The sequence below is a fragment of the Mobula hypostoma genome, chromosome 4 (assembly GCF_963921235.1).
Source record: "Mobula hypostoma chromosome 4, sMobHyp1.1, whole genome shotgun sequence".
NCBI lineage: Eukaryota > Metazoa > Chordata > Chondrichthyes > Myliobatiformes > Myliobatidae > Mobula > Mobula hypostoma.
The window spans coordinates 148,639,769-148,665,650 of record NC_086100.1 but is presented as its reverse complement, the minus strand read 5'-3'; the positions used below and the strand labels follow the sequence as shown (position 1 = coordinate 148,665,650).

At 39.8% G+C, this 25,882-nt stretch overlaps 1 protein-coding gene across 1 annotated transcript in view; it reads right to left on the bottom strand.

Annotated features, from left to right (window-relative positions):
- Positions 1-5,793: 5,793 nt before the first annotated feature.
- The window catches only part of LOC134345663 (uncharacterized), a 52,082-nt gene continuing 31,993 nt past the window's right edge, over positions 5,794-25,882 (bottom strand). The window contains exons 9-12 of the mRNA XM_063046686.1: positions 23,833-24,018; positions 14,348-14,439; positions 12,417-12,546; positions 5,794-6,949 (exon numbers count right to left, since the gene is read on the bottom strand). Coding sequence (XP_062902756.1) covers positions 6,918-6,949; positions 12,417-12,546; positions 14,348-14,439; positions 23,833-24,018 — 440 coding nt within the window. The 3' untranslated portion in view covers positions 5,794-6,917. The remainder of the gene's footprint in view (positions 6,950-12,416; positions 12,547-14,347; positions 14,440-23,832; positions 24,019-25,882) is intronic.

The following is a 25,882-nucleotide window of genomic DNA, read 5'->3' as shown; positions in this document are numbered from 1 at the left end:
GGAAGTGTTCTACGAGTGCTTAACTACTTTCACTGAGACTAAATTGAGCTTGGAGGCAGTGCGAAAGGGAGGATAGGCAGGTGATAGAGAAGGGATGTATCTCTTTTAATGTGAGGAGTATTATGAATAACGTGGATGAGCTTAGAGCATGGATCAGCACTTGGAGCTATGATGTTGTGGCCATTACAGAGACTTGGATGGTGCAGGGGCAGGAATGGCTACTTCAAGTGCCAGGCTTTAGATGTTTCAGGAAGGACAGGGAGGGAGGCAAAAGAGGTGGGGGCATGGCACTGTTGACCAGAGATAGTGTCACGGCTGCAGAAAAGGAGGAAGTCATGGAGGGCTTGTCTACAGAGTCTCTGTGGGTGTTTTTTATAGACCCCCCCCCCCATAGTAACAGGGACATCAGGGAGCAGATAGGGAGACAGATTCTAGAAAGGAGTAATAATAACAGGGTTGTTGTGGTGGGAGATTTTAATTTCCCAAATATTGATTGGCTTCTCCCTAGAGTGAGGGGTTTAGATGGGGTGGAGTTTATTATGTGTGTTCAGTAAGGTTTCTTGACACAATATGTAGATAAGCCTACAAAAGGAGAGGCTGTACTTTATCTGGTATTGGGAAATGAACCTGGTCAGGTGTCAGGTCTCTCAGCGGGAGAGCATTTTGGAGATAGTGATCACAATTCTATCTCCTTTACCATAGCATTGGAGAGGGATAGGAAAAGAAAAGTTAGGGAAATGTTTAATTAGAGTAAGGAGAAACATGAGGCTCTCAGGCAGGAACTTGGAAGCATAAATTGGAAACAGATGTTCTCACGGAAACATACAGAAGAAACGTGGCAAATGTACAAGGGATATTTGTGTGGGGTTCTGAATAGGTACGTTCCAATGAGACATGGAAAGGATGACAGGGTACAAGATCCGTGGTGTACAAAGGCTGTTGTAAATCTAGTCAAGAAGAAGAGAAGAGCTTTCAAAAGGTTCAAAAAACTAGGTAATGATAGGAATCTAGGAAGATTATAAGGCTAGCAGGAAGGAGGTTAAGAATGAAATTAGGAGAGCCAGAAGGGGCCATGAGAAGGCCTTGGCACACAGGATTAAGGAAAACCCCAAGGCATTCTACAAATATGTGAAGAGCAGGAGGATAAGATGTGAGAGAATAGGACCAATCAAGTGTGACAGTGGAAAAGTGTGTATGGAACTGGTGCAAATAGCAGAGGTACTTAAGGAATACTTTGCTTCAGTATTCACTATGGAAAAGGATCTTGGCAATTGTAGGGATAACTTGCAGTGGACTGAAAAGCATGAGCATGTAGATACGAAGGAAGAGGATATGCTGGAGCTTTTGGAAAGCATCAAGTTGGATAAGTCACCGGGACGGGATGGGATGTAACCCAGGCTACTGTGGGAACGAGAGAGAGGAGATTGCTGAGCCTCTGGTAATGATCTTTGCATAATCAATGAGGACGGGAGAGGTTCCGGAGGGTTGGAAGGTTGCGGATGTTGTTCCCTTATTCAAGAAAGGGAGTAGGAATAGCCTAAAAAATTATCAGCCAGTGAGTCTTATTTCAGTGGTTGGTAAGTTGATGGAAAAGATCCTGTGAGGCAGGATTTATGAACATTTGGACAGGCAAAATATGATTAGGAGTAGTCAGCATGGCTTTGTCAAAGGCAGGTCATGCCTTACGAGCCTGATTGAATTTTTTGAGGATGTGACTAAACACATTGATTAAGGTAGAGCAGTAGATGTAGTGTATATGGATTTTCGCAAGGCATTTGATAAGGTACTCTATGCAAGGCTTATTGAGAAAGTAAGGAGGCATGGGATCCAAGGGGACATTGCTTTGTGGATCCAGAACTGGCTTGCCCACAGAAGGCAAAGAGTGGTTGTAGATGGGTCATATTCTGCATGGAGGCTGGTGACCAGTGGTATGCCTCAGGGATCTGCTGATGACACATAGGTTGGTGGTGTTGTGGATAGTGTAGAGGGCTGTCAGAGGTTACAACAGGACATTGATAGGATGCAAAACTGGGCTGAGAAGTGGCAGATGCAATTCAACCCAGATAAGTGCGAGGTGGTTCATTTTGGTAGGTCAAATATGATGGTAGAATATAGCATTAATGGTAACTCTTGGCAGTGTGGAGGATCAGCGGGACCTTGGGGTCCGAATCCATAGGACACTCAAAGCTGCTGCGCAGGTTGACTTTGTGGTTAAGAAGGTATACAGGGCATTGGCCTTCATCAATCGTGGGATTGAGTTTAAGAGCCGAGAGGCAACATTGCAGCTATATGGTACCCTGGTCAGACCCCACTTAGGGTACTGTGCTCAATTCTGGTCGCCTCACTACTGGAAGGATGTGGAAACCATAGAAAGGGTGCAGAGGAGATTTACAAGGATGTTGCCTGGATTGGGGAGCATGCCTTATGAGAATAGGTTGACTGAATTCAGCCTTTTCTCCTTGGAGTGACAGAGGATGAGAGGTGACCCGATAGAGGTCTACAGGATAATGAGAAGCATTGATCGTGTGGATAGTCAGAGGCTTTTCCCCAGGGCTGAAATGGCTAGCACGAGAGGGCATAGTTTTAAGGTGCTTGGAAGTAGGTACAGAGGAGATGTCAGGGCTAAGTTTTTTTACGCAGAGAATGGTGAGTGCGTGGAATAGGCTGCCGGTGGCAGTGGTGGAGGTGGAAACAATAGTGTCTTTTAAGAGACTCCTGGATGGCTACATGGAGCTTAGAAAATAGAGGGCTATGGGTAAAGCCTAGGTAGTTCTAAGGTAGTGACATGTTCGGCACAGCTTAGTGGGCCGAAGGGCCTGTATTGTGCTGTGGGTTTTCTACGTTTCTATGTTTCTAAATCACAATTTCAATCTGATCAGCTATGTGGTTATAAAGCACAAAGCATTGCCATCTACTGTTGAATTTGAGTATTTCATTTACAAAAGTACAGACATAACTACAACCATAAATGCTGAAAATTTATAGTCAACTTATTAGTAGAGTCAAAAAGGTATACCATAGCCTTTGTACAACAGTAACCAGGCCTCTTCTTTAGTACTGTGTCCACTTTAGGAAGGTTCTGATGCAGATATAAGGATTTACTAAAGATGGGAAAACATAAAAGCTAAGGAGTTACAGACACAAGGAAATCTGCTGATGCTGGAAATTCAAGCAACACACACAAAAAATGCTGGTGAACGCAGCAGGTCAGGCAGCATCTATAGGAAGAGGTACAGTTGACGTTTTGGGCCGGGACCCTTCATCAGGACTAACTGAAAGAAGAGATAGTAAGAGATTTGAAAGTGGGAGGGGGAAAGCAGGGTGGGATCCGAAATGATAGGAGACAACAGGAGGGGAGGGGTGGATCCAAGAGCTGGAAAGTTGATTGGCAAAAGGGATACCAGGCTGGAGAAGGGAGAGGATCATGGGATGGGAAGCCTGGGGAGAAAGAGAAGTGGGGAGGGGAGCCCGGAGGGTGGAGAGCAGAAAAGGAGGTATAGTGAGAGAGAGAAAAATGAGAGAGAGAAAAAAGGGGAGGGGAAAATAAAAATATATATAAAATAAATAAATAAGGGATGGGGTGTGAAGGGGAGGAGGGGCATTAACGTAAGTTAGAGAAGTCAATATTCATGCCATCAGGTTGGAGGCCACACAGACGGAATATAAGGTGTTGTTCCTCCAACCTGAGTGTGGCTTCATCTTGACAGTAGAGGAGGCCGTGGATAGACATATCAGAATGGGAATGGGACGTGGAATTAAAATGTGTGGCCACTGGGAGATCTTGCTTTCTCTGGTGGACAGAGCGTAGGTCTTCAGTGAAACGGTCTCCCAGCCTGCATTGGGTCTCACCAATATATAGAAGGCCACATCAGGAGCACCAGACGCAGTACATCACCCCAGCTGACTCACAGGTGAAGTGTTGCCTCACCTGGAAGGACTGTCTGGGGCCCTGAATGGTGGTGAGGGAGGAAGTGTAAGGGCATGTGTAGCACTTGTTCCGCTTACGAGGATAAGTGCCGGGTGGGAGATCGGTGGGGATGGGCGGGGGGGAAGAATGGACAAGGGATTCGCGTAAGGAGCGATCCCTGCAGAAAGCAGAAAGGGGGGGGAGGGAAAGATGTGCTTAGGAGGTGGGATCCCACTGGAGGTGGCGGAAGTTACGGAGAATTATATGTTGGACCTGGAGGCTGGTGGGGTGGTAGGTTAGGACAAGGGGAACCCTATTCCTAGTAGGGTGGCAGGAGGATGGGGTGAGAGCAGATGTGCGTGAAATGGGAGAGATGCGTTTGAGAGCAGAGTTGATGGTGGAGGAAGGGAAGCCTCTTTCTTTAAAAAAGGAGGACATCTCCTTCATTCTGGAATGAAAAGCCTCATCCTGAGAGCAGATGCGGCGGAGACGGAGGAATTGCGAGAAGGGGATGGCATTTTTGCAAGAGACAGGCTGAGAAGAGAAATAGTCCAGATAGCTGTGAGAGTCAGTAGGCTTATAGTAGACATCAGTAGGAGTTGGTAGGTTGTGCTCCTTAAAACAAAAGTTAAAGGGAGACAAAATAGAGCTAACCCAAGTCATGAAAAGTTTTGATCGACTCAGAAGGAACTAGTTATTCTGGAAGAAGTGACGAACAGAATTCACAGATTTAAGAAAAATCCAGGAAGAAATTTGGAAAATTGTTTTTAAAGCAGCTACCTATTGTGATCTAGAATGTACTACTTGGGCAAGTAGAAGCAGTTTCAAACATTCACTTCTAACGGTAAAGTGGTTGTAGCTTTCGAAAAAAAAGAGAACAGGAATTCTTTGAGCAATGTAGGAGGGGGGAAGAGATTGATAGTTATATTGTCATGCAGTATACAAACCTAAAGCTGTTCAATCCTCCATTAACAGCAGACCTCAATGTGAATCAGAAGTATTTGAAAAATAATTGAAACTCGAAGTGCAATGTAATGAGGTAGAAGATTGCTAATTAGCCAGTTATGCTGGCTAATGTTAATAAATTCATGTAATTAGCTTTGCATTTGTAAAAGCACCAAAAAAATTAACACGCTTTCTTTTAGACCACAAATGGGAAATGTTGGCATGCAAAAACAAAGATGACACAAAGATGCATTATCATCAATGAATATTAACAATGTAACTTCTCCTTAATTAAATTACAACACATTGTTACATTATTCAGTTATACTTCGCAACTTGCACAACATTAGGTTTGGTTAAATTTGCATCCAAATTTCAATCTCTTGAAATTATACTTGGGCTTCTCATGTTTCTAAATAATTTCTACTTATGTTGCTACATTTTCTCATGTATCATTTACCTGAAATATTCTGTCAAATTGGTTTTGTGAAATACTACGAACATCTGATCATCATTCATGTTATTGATTATGAAAAGACCAACCCTCAAAACCTCTGTGTTAACTGTGTTTGGGTAACTAAGACAATTCTAAATATATACTATCTCAAATTATAAATTAAGAATTTTCTGTGCTGTACTATATATTAAAATATTATGTTCTATAGCAATGAGATCATACTAGTTTACTGAACAAATCATTACAGTAAAAGAAATTTGAATGGAAATTAATCCAAGACTGTCTGTCCCTTCTACAAACCAAATTCCTGCAAGTTAATCAATCTTTCCAATATGACAGATACTTTTCTCCCTGTGCCAGTCAGATCTTCTGCAAAAGCCATTGAAAATCTGTACATTACTACAGTAAGGAAGACAACAGACAAATACCAATTTTACAGTTTTACCTTACAAATAAACAGGAAATAAAAGCATGATTTAAAAAAATGTTTATTTCATTTGACAGTTTCACAAAAAATAAATATACAGTACTTTTTGTCCAAATGTAGCATTACTATATAGAAAACACCGTTCTCAATGATTTAGTAAACACTTGTAACACCAAAACAATGATGTATCTTATATCTATAAAACAAGAGTTCATAGGTTTCTGTAGTGTCATCTAAAAATACACATTCTACAATATGATTCATATATGAAAGTGCAATTAAAAAGTTTCACTACCCTAGCACCAATGATGGATGTTAAGACAAAAGCTATTTATAGGAAATCTGGTCTTCACTAGATTGGCATCAAATGAAAATAATATTATTCAGCAAAATATATGCTTTAAAGATCACCATCTAATTTACCTTTTAAAAAAGTTAGTATGATACACATGTACATTTTGTACATAACATAAGTCAACATGATAAATGGCTGGAAACAAAAAACACCAGCAACTTTGAAAATCACTTTTGCTGCTTCAAAAAATAATAGGGCAAAGTAGTTTTCCATTAAAATACATTATTTCTTTCAAATGAAAAGCAAGCCACAGGTCAGAATGTGTTGAAACCACATATATGGAGACCATTTCCCCCTACACTATGTAGATCTTCAGATATAAAAATTGATGTGATGTCTGGTACATTCAGAATATAACATGTTTAAACACAAAAGAGAGTTAGAAAGAAAAAAAACAAAGGGGAAGGAGAAAAATATTGACTTGAACTACGCTTAGGAATTACATAACCATGCCAAATATCTTTCCTTATTGTATTTCAACTATCCAATAAACTGTAATGCAGCAAATTTAAACCCATCATAAAATAAGTGAGACAAACGCCGTTTGCTTACTCTCAGCATGTGCAAAAATTAAATACAACTTAGACCACAGTGTGAACGTATTTCTTTCAACATGCTTTGATAACCTGATACAGAGCACAATAAAGACATACTCATCAGTGAGACAGCATTTAAAACAATAGTTCTGTTCCATGAAAGTCAAATTTGACAGTCAAAGTCTCTAACAGATCGATATTCAGTGAAATTCAATGTTCACATCTGACCTGATTTGCAGCTTTAAACCTTTTCTTTCTTCATCATTTACTTTTTATTTTTTCTTCAAATTTTAACAAAGGATTTTTGTGAATGGAAGTGTTCCTGCAAAATCACACGTAATTAGTTACATCTAAATTCTTTTTACAATCAGTTTACTTGTACATAATTGTATTATGATTTTAGCTGCTTATTATCTTTGATTAATACAGCAAAGTACATTAAAGGCATTTAAAAGAGAGTACTCACATAGCTATCTTTCACAGACAAGCATTGATAATAAGTAAAAAGCAAAAAATAGAGATGCTGGAAATTTAAATTTAAAAAAACCGAAGAAAACATTGGAGAAAACTTGACAGGTCAGGGAAGTTCTGTGGAGAGAGGAAGAACTGATGCTTCCGTTTCATGAACCAAACCGCAAATTCAGATCTTTCATCACAAGGTTCACAAGGTTAATTCCCGGGATGGCGGGACTGTCATACGTCAAAAAGATTGGAGTGACTGGGCTTGTATACTCTGGAATTTAGAAGGCTGAGAGGGGATCTTATTGAAACATATAAGATTATTAAGGGATTGGACAGGCTGCAGGCAGGAAGCATGTTCCTGCTGATGGGTGAGTCCAGAACCAGAGGCCACAGTTTAAGAATAAGGGGTAGGCCATTTAGAACAGAGTTGAGGAAAAACTTTTTCACCCAGAGAGTGGTGGATATATGGAATGCTCTGCCCCAGAAGGCTGTGGAGGCCAAGTCTCTGGATGCTTTCAAAAAAGAGATGAATAGAGCTCTTAAAGATAGCGGAATCAAAGGTTATGGGGATAAGGCAGGAACTGATTGTGGATGATCAGCCATGATCACAGTGAATGGCGGTGCTGGCTTGAAGGGCTGAACAGCCTACTCCTGCACCTATTGCCTATTGTCTATCACAGATAAACCCAGGCTAACTTTCCCATCTTAAACCAAGAAAATTAATTTGCATCAAAAAATCAAAAATCAACAAAGAGGAAGGACAGAATCTGAGATTTTCATGATAGAGTGACTGATTTGTTCCATACCAAATGGAAATTAGCTTTGGTTGAAAAGCTAAAGGTCAGTTCAAGCAGGACAAAATCTTTCTCTAAATCATTAGGATGTTTTAGTTTATCTCACAATTAATCAAAAACAAGCCAATTCCATCATCATGTTATCCTCAGATCTTCATACTCAGAATATAAACAGCATTTTACAACACCCATGAATTTTAATTCGCCAAAGATCGTAAAAGCTTTAAAATCCTCACAACTGATTGATTGGACAGCTATTTATCTCTTCTGGAAAGACTAATGCCCAAGTCTGCCTTCTCTTACCCGAATATTTTCACAGTTTGTTTTAATTTATCACTCACAGCAACAAGAATAATGTGTATTAGCCGTAGCGTTCAAATGTTTGCCATGATTAAGCTTATCGCCACTAAAACAGTTGTGAAGCCAAATTAAATTATCTTAGAATTTTCCCAATGTTTAATGCTGTACCAGCAATCACTAGTTATGCTGTTTACTAATATTTAATCACACAAAAAATGGTACTTTCAACTATAAATTTCAGCAATAATTTCCAAAAGATTGAGATATATAACAAAACAACTCTAAGGTATCCTTAACATTTCATAAGTATCACAGTGATAACAAAAATAGGTTATCTGGCAACTATTGCATTGCTGAGCATTTCCTGTAGTGACACATCAGAATTATTGTTGCATCCTTTTGATCTACAGTGTATTTTCATGAAAGCTAAACTATTTGTTAGGCTTACTTAATGATCAAAATAACGTATACCAAAGAGCAAATTTTCCTACTTAATGACTGGTTAAAATAAAAATTGCTGGTAGTTCTCCCAGACCAGAGATGATTTGTTTTATTACCCGATTCACTGAAATTTGAACAAAATAGCAGGATTTATTGCATAAAACTACCAATTAATGACACTGAAAGTACAATAATATTATTACTTGTTAAATTAGTAAACAATTTCAGTCCCTTTATACAGTGTCTATAAAAAAGTATTCATCTCCTTGAAAGTTTTCTTATTTTATTGTTTTTGGACACTGATCAACAGAAAAAGACTCTTTTGTATCAAAGTGAAAGGAGATTTCTACCAAGTGATCTAAATTAATCACAAATACAAAGCACAAAATAATTGATTGCATAAGTATTCACCCCCTTCAAGTCAGATTTTAGGAGTTGCCCTTTGGCAGCAATTATAGCTTTGAGTCTGTGTGGATAGGTCTCTGTCAGCAATTTTCCCCCATACTTCTTTACAAAACTGCTCAAGCTCTGTCAAGATGCATGGGGATCATGAGTGAACAGCCCTTTTCAAGTCCAGCCACAAATTCTCAATGGGATTAAGGTCTGGACTCTGACTTGGCCACTTCAGGACATTAACTTTTTGTTGTTTTTTTAAACCATTCCTGTGTAGGCTATATGCACAGGGTCATTGTCTTGTTGGAAAACAAATCTTCTCCCAAGTCACAGTTCTCTTGCAGACTGCATCAGGTTGTCCCTATATTTTGCTGTGTTCACTTTACCCTCTACCTCCTTTACCTTCTACAAGCCTTCTAGGGCCTGCTGCAATGAAGCATCCCCACAGCATGATTCAGCCACCACCATTCTTCGCGGTAGGGATGATATATGGTGTTTGGTTTATGCCAAATATAGCTTTTAGTTTGATGGCCAAAAAGCTCAATTTTGGTTTCATCAAACCATAGAACCTTCTTCCAGCTGACTTCAGAGTTTCCCACATGCCTTCTGGTAAACTCTAGCTGAGATTTCACGTGAGCTATTTTTTCCTCCCAACAGTGGCTTTTTCTTTGCCACTCTCCCATAAAGCTGTGACTGGTGATCACCCGGGCAACAGTTGTAGTATGCACAGTCTCTCCCATCTCAGCCACTGAGGCTTGTAACTCCTACAGAGTTGTCATAGGTCTCTTGGTGGCCTCCCTCAAGCCCCTTCTTGCACAGTCACTCAGTTTTTGAGGATGACCTGCTCTAGGCAGATTTACAGCTGTGCCATATTCTTTCCAATTCTTGATGAATGACTTAACTGTACACCAAGGGATATTTACTGACTTGGAAATTTTCTTGTATCCATCTCCTAACTTGTGCTTTTTAATAACCTTTTTGTGGAGTTGCTTGGAGTGTTCTTTTGGCTTCGTGGTATAGTTTTTGCCAGTATACTGACTCACCAGTAGTTGGTCCTTCCAGATACAGGTGTATTTTTACTACAATCAATTGAGACACCTTGACTGAACACGTCTCCAAAAACAGATCTCCATTTAACTATTTATGTGACTTCTAAAACCAGCTGGCTGCACCAATGATGATTTGGTGTGTCACATTAAAGGGGATGAATACTTATGCAATCAATTATTTTGTGTTTTACATTTGTAATTAATTTAGATCACTTTGAGGAAATCTGTTTTCATTTTGACACGAAAGAGTCTTTTTTTGTTGATCAGTGTCAAAAAAAGCCAAATTAAATCCACTGTGACTCAATGTTGTAAAACAATAAAACATGAACACTTTCGGGGGGGGGCACTTTTTATAAGCACTGTGGGTGCACTCAGTAACTAAAACCACAAATCAGACTGTTTGGCTTTAGATCATGTTCTAAAGCAGAGAGTATATAAGTTTCAGTGAGGGCATTATAAAGCTTACTGCCTGACAACTAAGGAAAGAACCAACTATGACTGGTGACCAGATTACCAACAGCAAACTCAAAAAAACTAATCTGACAGTGTTGCTCTTGCATTTAATAAAGGGTTTTAGTTATATGGCTATGCTTGACCAGTCAATGAACACATGTAGGAGTCCTGAAGACCCTCAGAATCAGCCCACCAAGAATCTGGAAACAGTATCCTGAAAGGGAAAGTAGCTCTTCACTCACAACCACAAAACTTGGACTTATTTCAACCATCAAAAAAAAATGACTACGAGAGATACAGATGTGTGATATTCTAAGCAAACACTTGAAATAAGTTACAATACTGACAAAGAGCAAAAATAAACAAAGCAATGATATGAATAAAAGTGAAGAAAGGAATCCATTTTATGTTATAAGAATGCTATTTTGTAATAACCAGGTTCTCTAGAAAAGCATGTTAGGGAACATGTCTTAACAGATCCAGAGCCTCAGGGTTGATGTCTCTTATTCTCCACCAGTTGGTGTACAAATTGGATTCATAATGGCAGATGAGTTTAGTTTATTTTGTAATATTGTTTTCACCTTTTATCCTCCAAGATAATGCTTGGATTGAGTTCTGAGATTTCATAATCTGTAAGGCAGGGATCGCATCTCTGTATCATTTTGAGACAAATGAGCGAAAAGGCTACAAATAATCTCCACCCACTAATGTCCTCATCAAACACATGCTAAATAGAACAGTGCTGGTGTGTTGAACTAATATAAATCAGTGCTAAATTTTACAGAGTATAAAATAAATGCTCCACAAAAGCCAAAACAACATTAACAAAAAGAAAATCGAGAATTGCATAGACTATACCATTAGATTCAACACACTCCAAAACTGGGCCTCTGTACCTCCCTCTTCAACTGGATCCTCGACTTCCTCACTAGGAAACCATAACATGTATGGATTGAAAATAACATCTCCTCCTCGCTGACAACCAATACTGGTGCACCACAAGGATACGTGCTTAGCCCACTGTCCTACTCTCTCTACATCCATGACTGTGGCTAGGCACAGCTCAAATGGCATCTCTAAATTTGCTGATGACACAATTATTGTTGGCAGAATTTCAGATGGTGACAAGGTGGTGTACGGGAGCGAGGTAGATCAGCTGGTTGAGTGGCGTTCCAACTACAACCTTGCGCTCAACGTAAGACCAAGGAATTGATTGTGGACTTCAGGAAGGTGCAAGGTACACACACCAGACCTCATCAGGGGATCAGCAGTGGAAAGGGTGAGCATTTTTAAGTTCTTGGGTGTCAAAAGCTCTGAAGATCTATTCTGGGCCTAACATATCAATGCAATTACAGAAAAGCCACATTAGCAGCTACATTTCATTAGGAGTTTGAGGAGATTTGGTATGTCACCAAAGACTCTTGCAAATTTCTACAGATGTACCATGGAAAGCATTCTAACTCATTGCATCACTTTGTTATGAAGGAGCCACTGCAAGGGATCTGAAAAAGCTGCAGAAAGTTGCAAACTCAGCCAACTTCATCAAGGGCACTAGCCTCCCCAGCATAAAGGACACCTTCAAAAGGTGCCTCATTAATGACCCCCATCACCCAGGACATGCCCTCTTCCCAAGGAGCTACAGAAGCCTGAAGACACAGACTCACCATTTCAGAAAGAGCTTCCCCCCCACCGTCAGATTTCTGAATGGACACTGAATTCTTGAGCACTACCTCACTATTTCTTTCCTCTTCCTCTCTTTCTGCAGTACTCATTTAATTTATTTTTATACATACTTCTTATTGTAATTTATTTTTTTAATTATTTCACGACATATGCCAGTGATATTAAACCTGACACTGAGAAGTAGGTATGATAACAAAAGTGATTTATAGCTCACCATTATCCGTTACTTGGATGTGGAACTGAAAGAGCAATGGAACCATTTTTAAACTTTCCAATTGTTCATCCAGTGATGCTCCATATGCTTTCAAATTCACAAGGTCAGTTTCCAATTTTACCTTCTGATTCTAAGACAGAAAATATTTAGATACATCATGGTAAATGACAGTTAAGATGTCATGTAAACATTTGATGAAACACGTTTTTGTTTTATATATGTAGATCTAAAATACAATGAAAAATAAATGCCATGATACAAAAGCAGAATTAACCTTAATGTTCTAACATTTTAATATGGTTGGTAGAAGAAAGTGGAGAGATAAATTGATTCAGGCAGGCATATAGGATGCCATAATAATCTGTACTTGGGACTCAAACCTTCTAAAACCTATATTTAAGACAAGATGAAAAATCAAAGGGTATCGCAGTTTGCTAGTAATTTAAAACATGCAGTTCTTGGTCACCTAGAGAGCAGAGTAAATTTAAAAGGATGTTGCTGGGACTTGAGAACCTGAGTTATACGGAGTTATTCCCTGGAGAATAGGGGGAGATCTCATAGAGATTAACAAAATTATAAGGGATATAGATAAGGTAAATACAAGCAGGCCTTTTCCCCTGATCTTGGGTGAGACTATGACTAGAGGGCATAGGTTTAGGATGAAAAGTGAAATACTTAAGGGAAACCTGAGGGGGAACTTCTTCACTCAGAGGTTGGTGCAGATGAGCTGCCAGGGAAGCTGGGGGTGTGGGTTCAATTGTAACATTTAAAAGAAGTTTAGATAGGTAGATGGATAAGAGGAATACGGAGGACTATGATTCTGGTGCCAGTAGATGGGAATAGGCAGAAAAACAGGTTGGCACAGAGAAGATGGGCCAAAGGACCTGTCTCTGCACTGTAGCTCTCTATGACTACAGTCATGCCATGGTAGCATAGCTGTTGGCGTGACGTTATTACAGCTCAGGGAACCAGAGTTCAATTCCAACACCGTCTCTAAGGACTTTGTACATTCTCTGTGTGACCATGTGGTTTAACGGTTTCCTCCCACAGTCCAAAGTAGTACAGATTAGTGGATGAATTGGTCATTGTAAACTGTGCTGTGATTAGGCTAGGGTTAAATAGGTGGGTTGCTGGGAGGAGTGGCTCATTGGTTCTGCAATCCTCTAACAAAATAAACAAATAAATAAATAAATACGGAGAATGATCTGAAGCTATTCAAGAGCTGAAAAGCGAACAGAAAAATTGGTGAACTCTGTGATCATTATTATCCAATCTGGAGTACAATGTATAAGATGATTTTACACAAATTCAGCCTGCCAAGGAGGCTGGTAGAAAAATAAAACAAGTGTGTTCAGAGGGATCCGGGCATGATTGCAATGTCAATATATGAGCTCAACAACCAATGTTTATTTAATGGCAACAGCTTGGAGCCCAATATAGAAAATTCTCACTGCAATTATACAGGGGTTTGATCAGATTACATCTGATACACTGCTAACGCTGAAGGTGATGCAGGTAGACTCATTTGGTACAGGGGATGAAGGAGTCATCATCTGAGGAACTACAGAATACAATGAGCTTACATTCACTACAAAACTTAATACTTGAAAGGGATCAGCTAGATGCAATATTCAGAAGTTGTTTTCTTTGGCTATGAATCTTGAACCAAATATTGTCCAATAGATAAAGGATTGAACAGTTTGACTGAGATGAGGAAAGTGTTCTTTATTTAGATTGTTGAGAATCTTAGGAATTTTTACCAAATCATGAACTTATTAACATTCAATATTAATCATTTCACATACACTGTATGACAGTACTTTTACTCTTTATAAACAAATATATTTCTCTTTTCAAAAAGCTCTGAATGAACACTTCTAGACAATTACATAAAAGGAATAGCTGAACACTAAAGAGATAACATAAGTTACCTTCAATACGTCCAACTGCTTATTTAAATTTTTATGCTTATCTTGTACGTGCTCCAACGATTTTGCAAGTTCATCAAGCTCAAACTCTCTTACTAGGGGTCAAAGAAAACAACTTTAACACAAAAGTCCTTGGTCATGCCTGGGCTACACACTTGCTCCTAATCAGAATTATTGAAAAACCTACAAATACTTTTTAAAAATTCACGTTAAAACACGGCTGACCAATGAAAGTAATTTATTAAAAGGTAGGTCGTACCTAACACACTCAGCTGAGTTCTTCAATGGAGTAAGAGATGGTTCATTGAATTTCAGAGCAGACAGGAGACTATTGGGTCCAGGACACACTGAGAAGGGAGGTTGAGCAGTCAGAGGTCATAGTATATACAAGTATTAATAACACAGGCAGGAGCAGGGATGAGAAACTGCAAAGGGATTTTAGGGAGCTCAGTAGAAAGTTAAAGAGCATAACTGTTAAGGTTGTGATCTCAGGATTACTACTTGTGCAACGTGTCATTGAAATGAGAAGCATACAGTATAGTGTAGTTCAGTACTTCACAAAGGAGCTGGTGTAAGTGGGAGACCTTCAGACTTAGATCACAGGGCTCTTTTCCAGGACAGGTAGGACCTGTACAGTTCACACCCGAACTTGAAGGGAACCAATATCTTAAGGGGAGATTAGCTAGTGCTACTTGGAAAAGCTTAAACTACAGTGGCAGGGGAATGGGAATCACAGCAGCAAGGCAATAGGTGATAGGGTTGGGGGCAAGAAAGATGATATGGTAAGTAAGACTGAAAAGAAGAATAGTAAGGTACTAGCTAATGAAGATGGTGGGATTGATGGTCTGCAATGTCTTTATTTTCATACTAGGAGTATTATGGGGAAGGTGATGAATTTAGAGTCTGGATCTGTACATGAAATTATGATGTTGTTGCTATACAAAAACATGGTTGCAAACAGGACAGGACTGGTGGCTCAACATTCCTGAATTTTGTTGCTTCAGATGTGATAGAGAGGGGGGCAAGAGAGGTGGAGGGATAGCATTAGTGATAAGGGAGAGTTACAGCAGTACTCAGAGAAGACACACAGGAGGGCTCATCAGCAGACACAATTTGGGTGGAGCTATGAAATAAAAAAAGGTCACAATTATGCTGATGGGATTATATTAAAGTACTCCCAACAACCACCAAGAGGTGAAGGAACAGATATAGACAGATTATGGAAAGGGGTAGAAACAACAGGATGTCATAGTGGGTGGCTTTAACTTTCCCAGTATTGACTAGAACTTCCCAAACACAAGAGGCTTAGATGGGGTAGGATTTCTTCAGTACATCCAAGGGTCCAATGTGAGGAGAAGACATACTGAACCTGGTTCCGGGAAATGAGTCAGGTCAGGGAACAGATCAGATAGTGGTGGAATATTTTGGGAATAGTGACCAAAACTCATTATATTTTACTCATTATATTATATGGACAAGGATAAAATTGGATCTTGTGGAAAGGTACAGGAGGTAAAGGATGTTGATTGGGAGCAGCTGCTGTCAGACAAGTGCATGTCTGAAATGCATGAAATTGTTTAAAGATCAGAGTTCAGGATTGGCATGTTCCCATAAGCAGTTAGGACATGGATGTTAAGGAAAGGGAATCTTGAATGACCCAAGATAATCCAACATTTAGTCAGGAGGAAAAAGGAAGCATCTGCACGTGGTAAATAAGGGATATGATTATTATTGCCTCCATTAGTAGGGGTGTTGAATATAAGAGTAAGGAAGTCATGCTGCAGTTAAATAAAAAATTAGACAGACCACACTTGGCGTCGTACATGCAATTCTTGTTGCCCCATTACAGGAAGGATGTGGAGACTGTGCAGAAGAGATTTATCATAATGCTACCTGGATTAGAGGGTACGAGCCACAGGCAAGGTCAGACAAACTTGGGCTGAGGGGAGACCTGACAAAGGTTCTTAAAATTATAAGTAACATACATAAATAGTCAGATTCTTTTCCGGGGTAGAAATATCAAATACCAGAAGACATGTTTTTCAAGTGAGATAGATAGATACTTTATTGATCCCAAAGGAAATGACAATGTCACAGTAGCATTGCAAATGCAGAGATATACAAATATTAGAAAAGAAATAAGTAAAAATAAAAAATAAGTTACCTCAAACAGTCTAACAGGAGCGAGTCATCACTTACCTGGCTATAGGTTGACATTATAAAGCCGAATAACCAAAGGTAAGAATGACCTCATAATGCTCTTTAGAGCAACACAGTTGTCTTTAGAGGTGGGAGGAGTTTACAGCTGATGTGAGGGGCAAGGGGGCAAGGTTTTTTAAAAAACAGAAAGAGTAGTAGTGCCCAAAATAGGCTACCAGGGATGGTAGCAGATCAAGCAGTTTGGTGAGTAGAAGAGGCTTTTAGATGAACACATGAATATGAAGAGAATAGAGAGACATACAAGTAAGGACATTTAGTAAGAATAGCACAAAATTGCCCCTCTAATGTTGTACTGTTCTCTTTCCTATTCTGCGTACAAATGGCATGTCAGCCATTTACAGTTTACAATTAGCATTCCAACCAAAATGGAAAGTTTTGATGAAGACTTTAAAAATGTTTGAAGAGTTATTACAGTGGAATTACGTAAGATTTGAAGTGACTCTGGCAGTATGGAGTCTGTAAGCTGAGAACTTCAATGAACCTGTCCTTCACAGCGGAATAAAGTGTAAAAGTACTCTTGAGGACTTTGCTTAAGGAGCATTATTCTCTTTTGTTACTGATCTGAACATAGGTTCTGGCAACACACTTTAAAATTGGTGGAGGAACTAAGGAAACGTAGTAACAGTGAGGACAACTGAGGCCAATTCAGGAGGTAATCAACGAAGTGTACAGAACCTGATAATTGTAGTTTAATGCAGGACATATGATATCATACATTTGGACGGTTAGAGTGTAGAGACATGCATAATACCAACTTAAAAAGTAGGGCTGGAAGAAAGACAGGCCTAAAGTTCCAGAATCTAAAACTTTGAAGTTTCCAGTGGGGTTGATAAAGCTGGTAAAAATAATAGGTAGCACTCTTGGTCTGATAAAAAGGCATGATACAAACAAAAATAAGGAAGTTAAGGTAAATATCTGTGCATCACTGATTGATCTTGAATATTGGTCAGCACACTTGAGGTAAGAGAATGCGGGAAAACTTAGCAGACTGGTATCAGAATTGGGGGAATTGAGTAATGTGGCGAAACCAGAAGTGGATATTTCCACAAAACAGGAATGTTACAAGGAGAATTATGAAAAGTTGAGGTTTTGAAAAATATTAAGGTTATTTCTTTAAAGTTTCAGTTAGTTTTCTGGAATGTGCTACCTGATAGGGTGAATGAAATAGAATTAATCATAATTTTCAGAGAGAAATTAATATGAAGAGTGAAGGACAGAAAATAATTCAATAGTGTTTTCATCAAGCATGAAATATTCCCTCTAAATTCTTTCTGTGGTTAGATTTTAGGATCATGTGAGACAAAATATAAATTGACACCTTTGAGAATTCCAATGGCTGGCTTTAAACTGCAGTTATTTATTTGGTCATTCAACATGGTGGTGATGTATCAAATTTTGTAGCAGAAAAGCTTTCTATTCATCGACCAGGGTTTCAAATTCTCAGTTACAATGGTAATTAGCACAAGTCAACATGACAGTGATACCATAAAAGGAAGAATCTATAGGTACAGCTGCAAGAAAAATTTTGTGAAACCCTTTTCAATTACCTGGTTTTCTGCATTAATTACTCATAAAATATGGTCTGATCTTCATCTAAGACACAATAATACACAAACATAATCTGCCTAAACTAATAACACATGAACTATTGTACTTCTTTTCATCAATACTGAGTAAACCATTTAAATAAGTAAATCTCTGGGGTAATGACTTCTACAAAAGCTATTTGGAGTCAGGTGTTGTGTTCTAATCAATGAGATGAGATTGGATGTGTGGTTTGTAGAGGTGCCCTGCTCTATAAAAAAAGACAAAGTCCGGTTATTGACAGGCCTGTGATTATTGATCTCAAGAAAGATCTATTTATCTGGAACATGTGCCTCAATCAAAACAGCTTTCAGAGGACTTTAGAAGAAGAATTGTAGAGATGTATGAAGCTGGAAAAGGCTACAAAAGCATTTCTAAAGACCTGAGTGTTCATCAGTCCACAGTAAGACAAATTGTCTACAAATGGAGGACATTCAGTACTGTTGCTACTCTCCCTAGCAGTGGGCATCCTGTAAAGATAACACCAAGATGCAATGCTGAATAAGGTGGAAAAGAACTCAAGAGTAACAATAAAAGACCTGCAGAAATCTCTCGAACATGCCAAAGTCTCTGATCATGCATCCACTATAAGAAAAACACTGACAAAGAATGGTGTTCTTGGAAGGACACCATGGAGGAAACCACTGCTCTCCAAAAGATGCTGCACATCTCAAGTTTGCAAAAGATCACCTGGTGTTCCACAACACTTTTGGGGCAATGTTCTGTGGACAGATGAGACAAACATTGAACTTTTTGGTAGAAATGCACTCTGCTATGTTTGGAGGAAAAAGGGGAATTGCACACTAACACCAAAACGTCATCCCAACTGTGAAGCATGGTGGAAAGAGCATTATGGTTTGGGGCTGCTTTGTTGCCTCAAGGCCTGGAGAGCTTGCAATCGTTGAGGGAACAATGAATTCAAAATTGTATCAAGGAATTTTACAGGAGAATGTCAGGGTAGCAGTATGTCATCTGAAATTTAATAGAAATTAGACAACGGGGTGACCCATTGAGGCACCCTTTGAGAGAAGGGTAGAGCAGTCTGATATGACCAGAATGAACATTAAATTTTCCTGAATGCTATTGGTATCGCTTTGCTTTGGAAAATGAAGTAGAAAACCTCAGGTTATTAAAGATGAACGACGTGTAGCAAAGGAAATATAGCTGCTCCTCATTTAAAGGAGGACAATTTTGATGGCACCATTTCTGGTTTATCTGCCACCCTCGTGCCTCTCGTTGTCATTCTGGAGACGCACAGCCCTTTCATGCTGTCACTTCAGCTCTTCTGCTGTTTGTTGTTTGTCTCTGATCCTGGAGACGTGCACGCCTCTCCTCTTCTGTCTCTTCTTCTCTCATCTTTTTTTGTCCTGACTCTTTGATCTTGGAGTCGTGTGGCCCTGGCCTCATCTGATTCTTGTTCTCTCTCTCTCCTTGCCACTTCCCAGCGAAGTCTGGCGTCATCCCTTAACCATAATGACCCCCTTCCCTTTCCACACGGCATAATTAGGCTGACCATTTTTTTTACCCTAATGCTGGATAGAAGATACGAAGCACTAACACCAAAGGATGCTGATTATTCTTGATGATGTGGTTGGCACTCTCCTAAATGGAAGTGATATAGTTACCGCTGTCCATTGACTGTAGCAAAAGGTTTTATGGGTGTCTCGAAGTACGTCATTATAATAAGACTTAATTATCTCTTATTGATGGGTGGTAGTTAGATCTGTCCCAATCCTGCACATGCTGATGATGATTAACAGAATGTGATGCCTCAAAATCCCTCTCCCTCCCTTCCCCCATCCCAGTTTCACTCTGCCCCCTCCCCCAGCTGCCTATCACCTCCCTCATGGTTCCACCTCCTTCTACTACCCATTGTGCTTTCCTCTATTCCTTCTTCACCTTTCCTGCCTATCCCCTCCCCCACCCCTTTATCTTTCCCCTTACTGGTTTTTCACCTGGCACCTACCAGCCTTCTCCTTCCCACCCTCTCCCCCCACCTTATTAATAGGGACCCTGCCCCCTCCCTCTTCAGTCCTGATGAAGGGTTCCGGCCCGAAACATTTCCGTGGATGCTGCCCGACCTGCTGAGTTCCTCCAGCGTGCGTGTTGTGTGTGTTGCTTTGACCCCAGCATCTGAAGATTATTTTGTGCCCTCGAAATAGAGCTGCCCTGCCCTTTTGCTCCAGTAGGTGTCGCTGCTGAGGCTGGCCATGTGCATGCGCCGGGCTGTCGCGTCCCGATTTCCATGATGGCTGTCTTGGGTGAAAGGCAGCCTGTTGATTTTTGGCAAATGAGCAATTTTATACGAATATATAACCCTGAACTTTGCCTGCATTCTGTAAGTTAGCGCATTTTAATTCGAAGTAGTCAATAAAAAGTGCCGCTGTAATGCAGCTTTTGCGCTGATTGGAGGTCACAAACAGACAGACAGAGCATGAGAGTTTTAGTAGTATATAGACTGGGTGATGCAACAAAACAATGATCCCAAACACAAGAGTAAATCAACAACAGAGTGGTTTCAAAAGAAGAAAATTTGTGCCTTGGAATGACCTTAATAGAATTGAGATGCTGTGGCATGACCTGAAGAGGCTGTTCATGAAAGGTGTTCCAGAAATATTGATGAACTGAAACAGTTTTGTATGGAGAAATGGTCTAAAATTCCTCCTTGCCATTGTGCAAGTCTAAACAGCAGCTACAGGAAACATTTGGTGGAGGTTATTGCTGCTAAAGAAGGTTCTACCAGTTAATAAATGCAAGGGTTCATATACTTCTTCCAGCCTGGACTGTGAATGATTAAACAATGTGTTCAATAAAGACATGAAAAATACAATTATTTGTAGGTTATTAGTTTAAGCAGATTGTGTTTATCTATTATTGTGACTTAGATGAAGATCAGACTACATTTTATGAGTAATTAATGCAGAAAATTGGGTAATTGCAAATGGTTCACAAACTTTCTCTTGCAACTGTAAAACAAGGGACGACTCAATATTATGATGATTCCAGGGTGTGAAAATTATTAACTACAGTTATTTTAAAGCTAATGCCAAACAACATCAGGAAAAATGATCATATTAATGAAATATGACATAAGGTAATTTAACCTCACTTTCACCTCTGCATTTACTAGCAATGGAATGTACGCTGCAGTATTAGCATTCGGGTATCACGGCCAAAGAAAATGTTTCAAGCAATTTAAAAGCTATTTCACATTAATCTATAACTGTATCTTTGACAAAAAGGAAAAGGAGACCATATCACCAATGTCACAACCCACCCAATACAACCACCAGCACAAAAACAAATAATGGAACTGTCAAAAAAGGATTTTATTGTATTTTGTTTCCTCCTGTCCAATACTCTCATTAAACCCAATGGTGTGAAAACATTCTTTGATGATGAACTTACTTAAACAAGAGAACTAAAAGTGTACTTTTCAACAAAAGCAAATTACTGCAGATGCTGAAAAAGAGGATTACCAAATATAAAATCCTGTAAATAATACACAACTCAGGTAATTTTCAAGTGACACATGACACAGCAACATCTGCTGGGAGCACACACAAGAAATTCAAGGCTTATAAATGATTTCATGAGTCATTAGTTTAAATAGGTTTACAGAGAGTGGTGATTTACACTCAAATTTCTGATGTGTATCATTGAAGGTCTCTCCATCGTGATGCAAAGTAAAAAAAAAAGCTCACAAAATTTATGAAGTCCAACCAGCTTTGATGATGCACCACTCAATAAAAAGATGTCAGCTCAGTAAATGCTTTACTAAGTCATAAGAAGGAAGCTTTATTCTCATTCACATACAGTATAACATCACAAAACTAGATTAATTACATTTTCACCATAGATATTCTAGATTGTATTATTAAGGAGTTTATCATGTTCAGTTGTTTTATCTGAACAGAGATCCTGTTTAGATATAACCCTGTGTACTGAACACAGTTGTTTCCTCAAAGTGGTCACCCAGTCTGTTTTTGGTTTCTCCGGTGCAGAGGTGATCACATTGTGAACTTGTAATGCAATAGACAAAACCGCAGCATCACAGGGAAAGACCATTTGTGTCTCTGATTGGTGAGAAGAAAAGAAGTGAAAGGATATATATTGCATTGCTGTGGCTGCCTTTGAAAGTGCCAAAGTTTGGAGAATGGTTGGTGGAATCAGTAGGATGGACCAGGGAGCCTCAAAAGGGAGAAGTCCCTTTGAAATACTGAATCGGAAGGTTGGAGGTTGGTGGGTAAGGTTGAAGTATGTTTATGATTGATGGTAGAACCTTGTTGGAGCTGGAAAAATGTATCTGACAATCTGTTGAATAAAGAAACTGATAGGACTGAAGGTGAAGACAGAAGAACTCTATCCTTGCTCTGTCCAGGGGCAGATGGGGTGAGGGCAGACGTGTGGGAAATAGTTGAGACACAGTCATTGGTTCTGCCCATTAATGTAGTACCTGTGTGAAAAAGTTTCATTAGCAGAGCATATATGATGAAGATGGAGGAATTGGAAGAACGGAATTGGGTCCTTAAAGAAGGCCAGGTGCAAGAAGGTAAAGATAGCTGGGGGAGTCTAAGTCAAATGAAAACTGCAGGAGGCTGGACTAATACAATGTACTGGAATAATCAATAGAGCAGGGGGCCAGAGTAAGCTTGAAGCAAATACTGTGCACATATCCAACAAGAACATAAACAAACCTCGGGCTCATGCAAATTCCCATAGCAACACCTTTGATGAGGAGAAAGCCAATGGTTGAAACAATTGTTCAACATGCAAACAGGTTCAGTCAAGCAAATTAATTTGTTGCTGGAGATGAACTAGTAAGACCTCTGTTCAAGGAAGAAATGGAGGGCCCCTCAGCTTCTCCTGATGTGGGATACAGGTATGAATGTATTCATCATGAAGATATAGCAATGGGACCAAAAAAACAAAAGCTGTCAAAGTAGCAGAGACCATCAAGGACGTCATAAATGTATATGGAAAGATACTGAACCAGGATGAAAGGATAGATTCAGGTAGAAAGAAGTAGATCTGGTGGAAAATAGCAGGATAAAACAATAGGTCTATCTGTGCAGAAGATAGAAACAGGTAGTGCAAGGAAGTACAGCATTTGTGACTGCCTGGTGACAATGGCCTGAACTTTGAGGGTAGCATGTTCGTCCAGGAGATAGGAGATGTGTCCATGTTGAAGTCTGACATCTGTGAGATATGTCAAGTGGCCTGACCACAGCAACACCAGCCTCAAAGAAAGGTAAGCACACGGAACCAGAATATTTTTTTCTATTTCAGGCAACATGTATGATCATTTTGTACTCCCAAATCAAGTACTAACCAGATCAAATGAAGAATAATGCCTCTATCACTCTATGTGAAATAAGCTTTCGGACCCCGGATGCAAGCTGTCATCAATGCAATTCACAATAATTGAATTAATGCCAACTGTATCAAGTTGTAGGAAATTGATGTACTTATAAGACTGTAGTCAAGGCTGGGAATAGATTTCAACTGGGAACCTATTTGCAAAGAATACATGACGTGAAGCTAAATCCATATGAGATCTAAGCATCACCAGTCATTTATCCTTTATTGGTTAAAATACAGCAGCTAATAGAAGTCAGATTATCTTAGCTAAGAATTTATAAATAATACATAAATAACTGAAATAAATAATCATATTTACTTACATTTTACCTGCTTGAAGACATATTCCTCCAGAAAACTTAAATTCAGCGATGTATAGTTATGCCTTGAAGTCAGGCCACATAAATGGGAGAACTCTGCCATGCCAATGTCATCAGCTGAATCTTCATCATCCTTCTGCTGTTCCTGCTGCTGTTTTGAGAGTTCAGCTGCCTCTTTCTCAAAGTCCCCTGTTTAAATTTAAAGTCACAGTCGTTAACATCTAAACATCCAGTTCGAGTGGGATCGGAGGGTATGGTGAATACAATACATTTCCCACATAATTTTTTTTATGAAGTTGTGATGGTAACTAAAATTATTTTAAGTTCTACTAACACAGATTAACACCTTAAATGTTTTGCAAAAGCATTACATTTATAGTATGACTGTCATTGAAATCTGAACACAGTCCAAAAGTGCTAAGGGGATGCTGGTGATACCCAGGGAATGCAATGATAAGTTAAGATCTGTCCGCACTTGCCAAACATTTCAACTGATTTGGAAGACCTTTCTTCTTAATAAGAAAAACTGCCCCATAATCTAAAACAACCATTTGTTCTAGCTGTGCATTGCAGTGCCAGGAATCCAGTCCAAATCCCCATCCCTGGTGCAGGGCTGAGTGAGGCAGCTATTCAGTGGTGACACACATGGCCCAGTTGTAGACCCTAGCTGAAACAGCAAGTGCAGGTTTAGTAAGCAGACATTTAGTCTAGGAATGCAGCCAAGTTCATGAAAATGTATCTAATTTTGAACTACATGAAAGCTTTGTTAGTCAAGTGCACCAAAACCTAATTAGTTACAGCAACAACTTAAAGGAAGCAGAACCAAGTAGAAAGGTCACACTGATGATGAGCGATGAACAAAGGCGGCATAGAGTGGTTTGAACCACTGTAAGCAAGTCGAGAAATGTTCAGAAGTATGGAAATTAGGAAGGAGTATATGCCTCCTGATTCAGACTGTGAAAGAGATGCCTGAGAAATATACAGGGAATAAACTAAGATTAATAATGACACAGTACAACCTGTGTAATGCCTATACATGTGTGAGCTCAAAGCTTGCAATTATGAGTGAATAAAAACAAGGAACTCGATCTGGTCCTGCAGCATGAACCAAGGTTCACAAGTTGAGAACTCGGTGCCAGGTTTTAGCACAGCCAGAATAACTGATGCTGACAATCTGTAATAGTAAGAGAGGTTGCAAGTGCTTGATTACCTGCTGCCCTTTGAATAAATACTATTCTCTATATCACTTTTCCATTGTCCTGCTTTAATACTCAAGGGCTAAAGTTGTAGCAGCACAGGTCACTTCTGGGAGCAAGCAGTGGTTGGTTCATGGCAAAGCCCCAGCATACAAAATGTCATACAGCTGGGAAGGTGTCACGTACACGCAACTCTGTAAAAATCTCAACAGCAATAGAACACACCTGGAGTCTAGTTTTGCTATTAACAAAACACTATTTTATTAGTAACTACGTCATATAATAACTTAAACCAGGTAAAATAAGAGTTAAGGGCATTATGCATATACGGGTGTAAATATATCAATTCCCAAACTTCTTCAGGCTTAGGTGGTGAGTGATACAGTCTTACGAAGTAAGGATATACAGTTCAGTCCATGGAACTGAAGGGAGAGGGGGAGAGGGGGAGAGGGGGAGAGGGGGAGAGGGGGAGAGGGGGAGAGGGGGAGAGGGGGAGAGGGGGAGAGGGGGAGAGGGGGAGAGGGGGAGAGGGGGAGAGGGGGAGAGGGGGAGAGGGGGAGAGGGGGAGAGGGGGAGAGGGGGAGAGGGGGAGAGGGGGAGAGGGGGAGAGGGGAGAGGGGGAGAGGTAATCCAAATCAACAGGTGTCGTCGATCCTCTTGAATGTCCTCCCAAACTTCCAAGTTAGCCAAACGTGACCAACTTAAGAGTGCCGTCTTCAAGTGATAATCTACCAACCCAGGCAAGGGTTAGACACACTGATAGAGTCCACAGGGTCGCTCTTTCACGCACTAATAATCACAGATCGATTCCTCTTAATCGATCCTCAGTCCCACACTCGTGGGCACCTGAAAGTGTA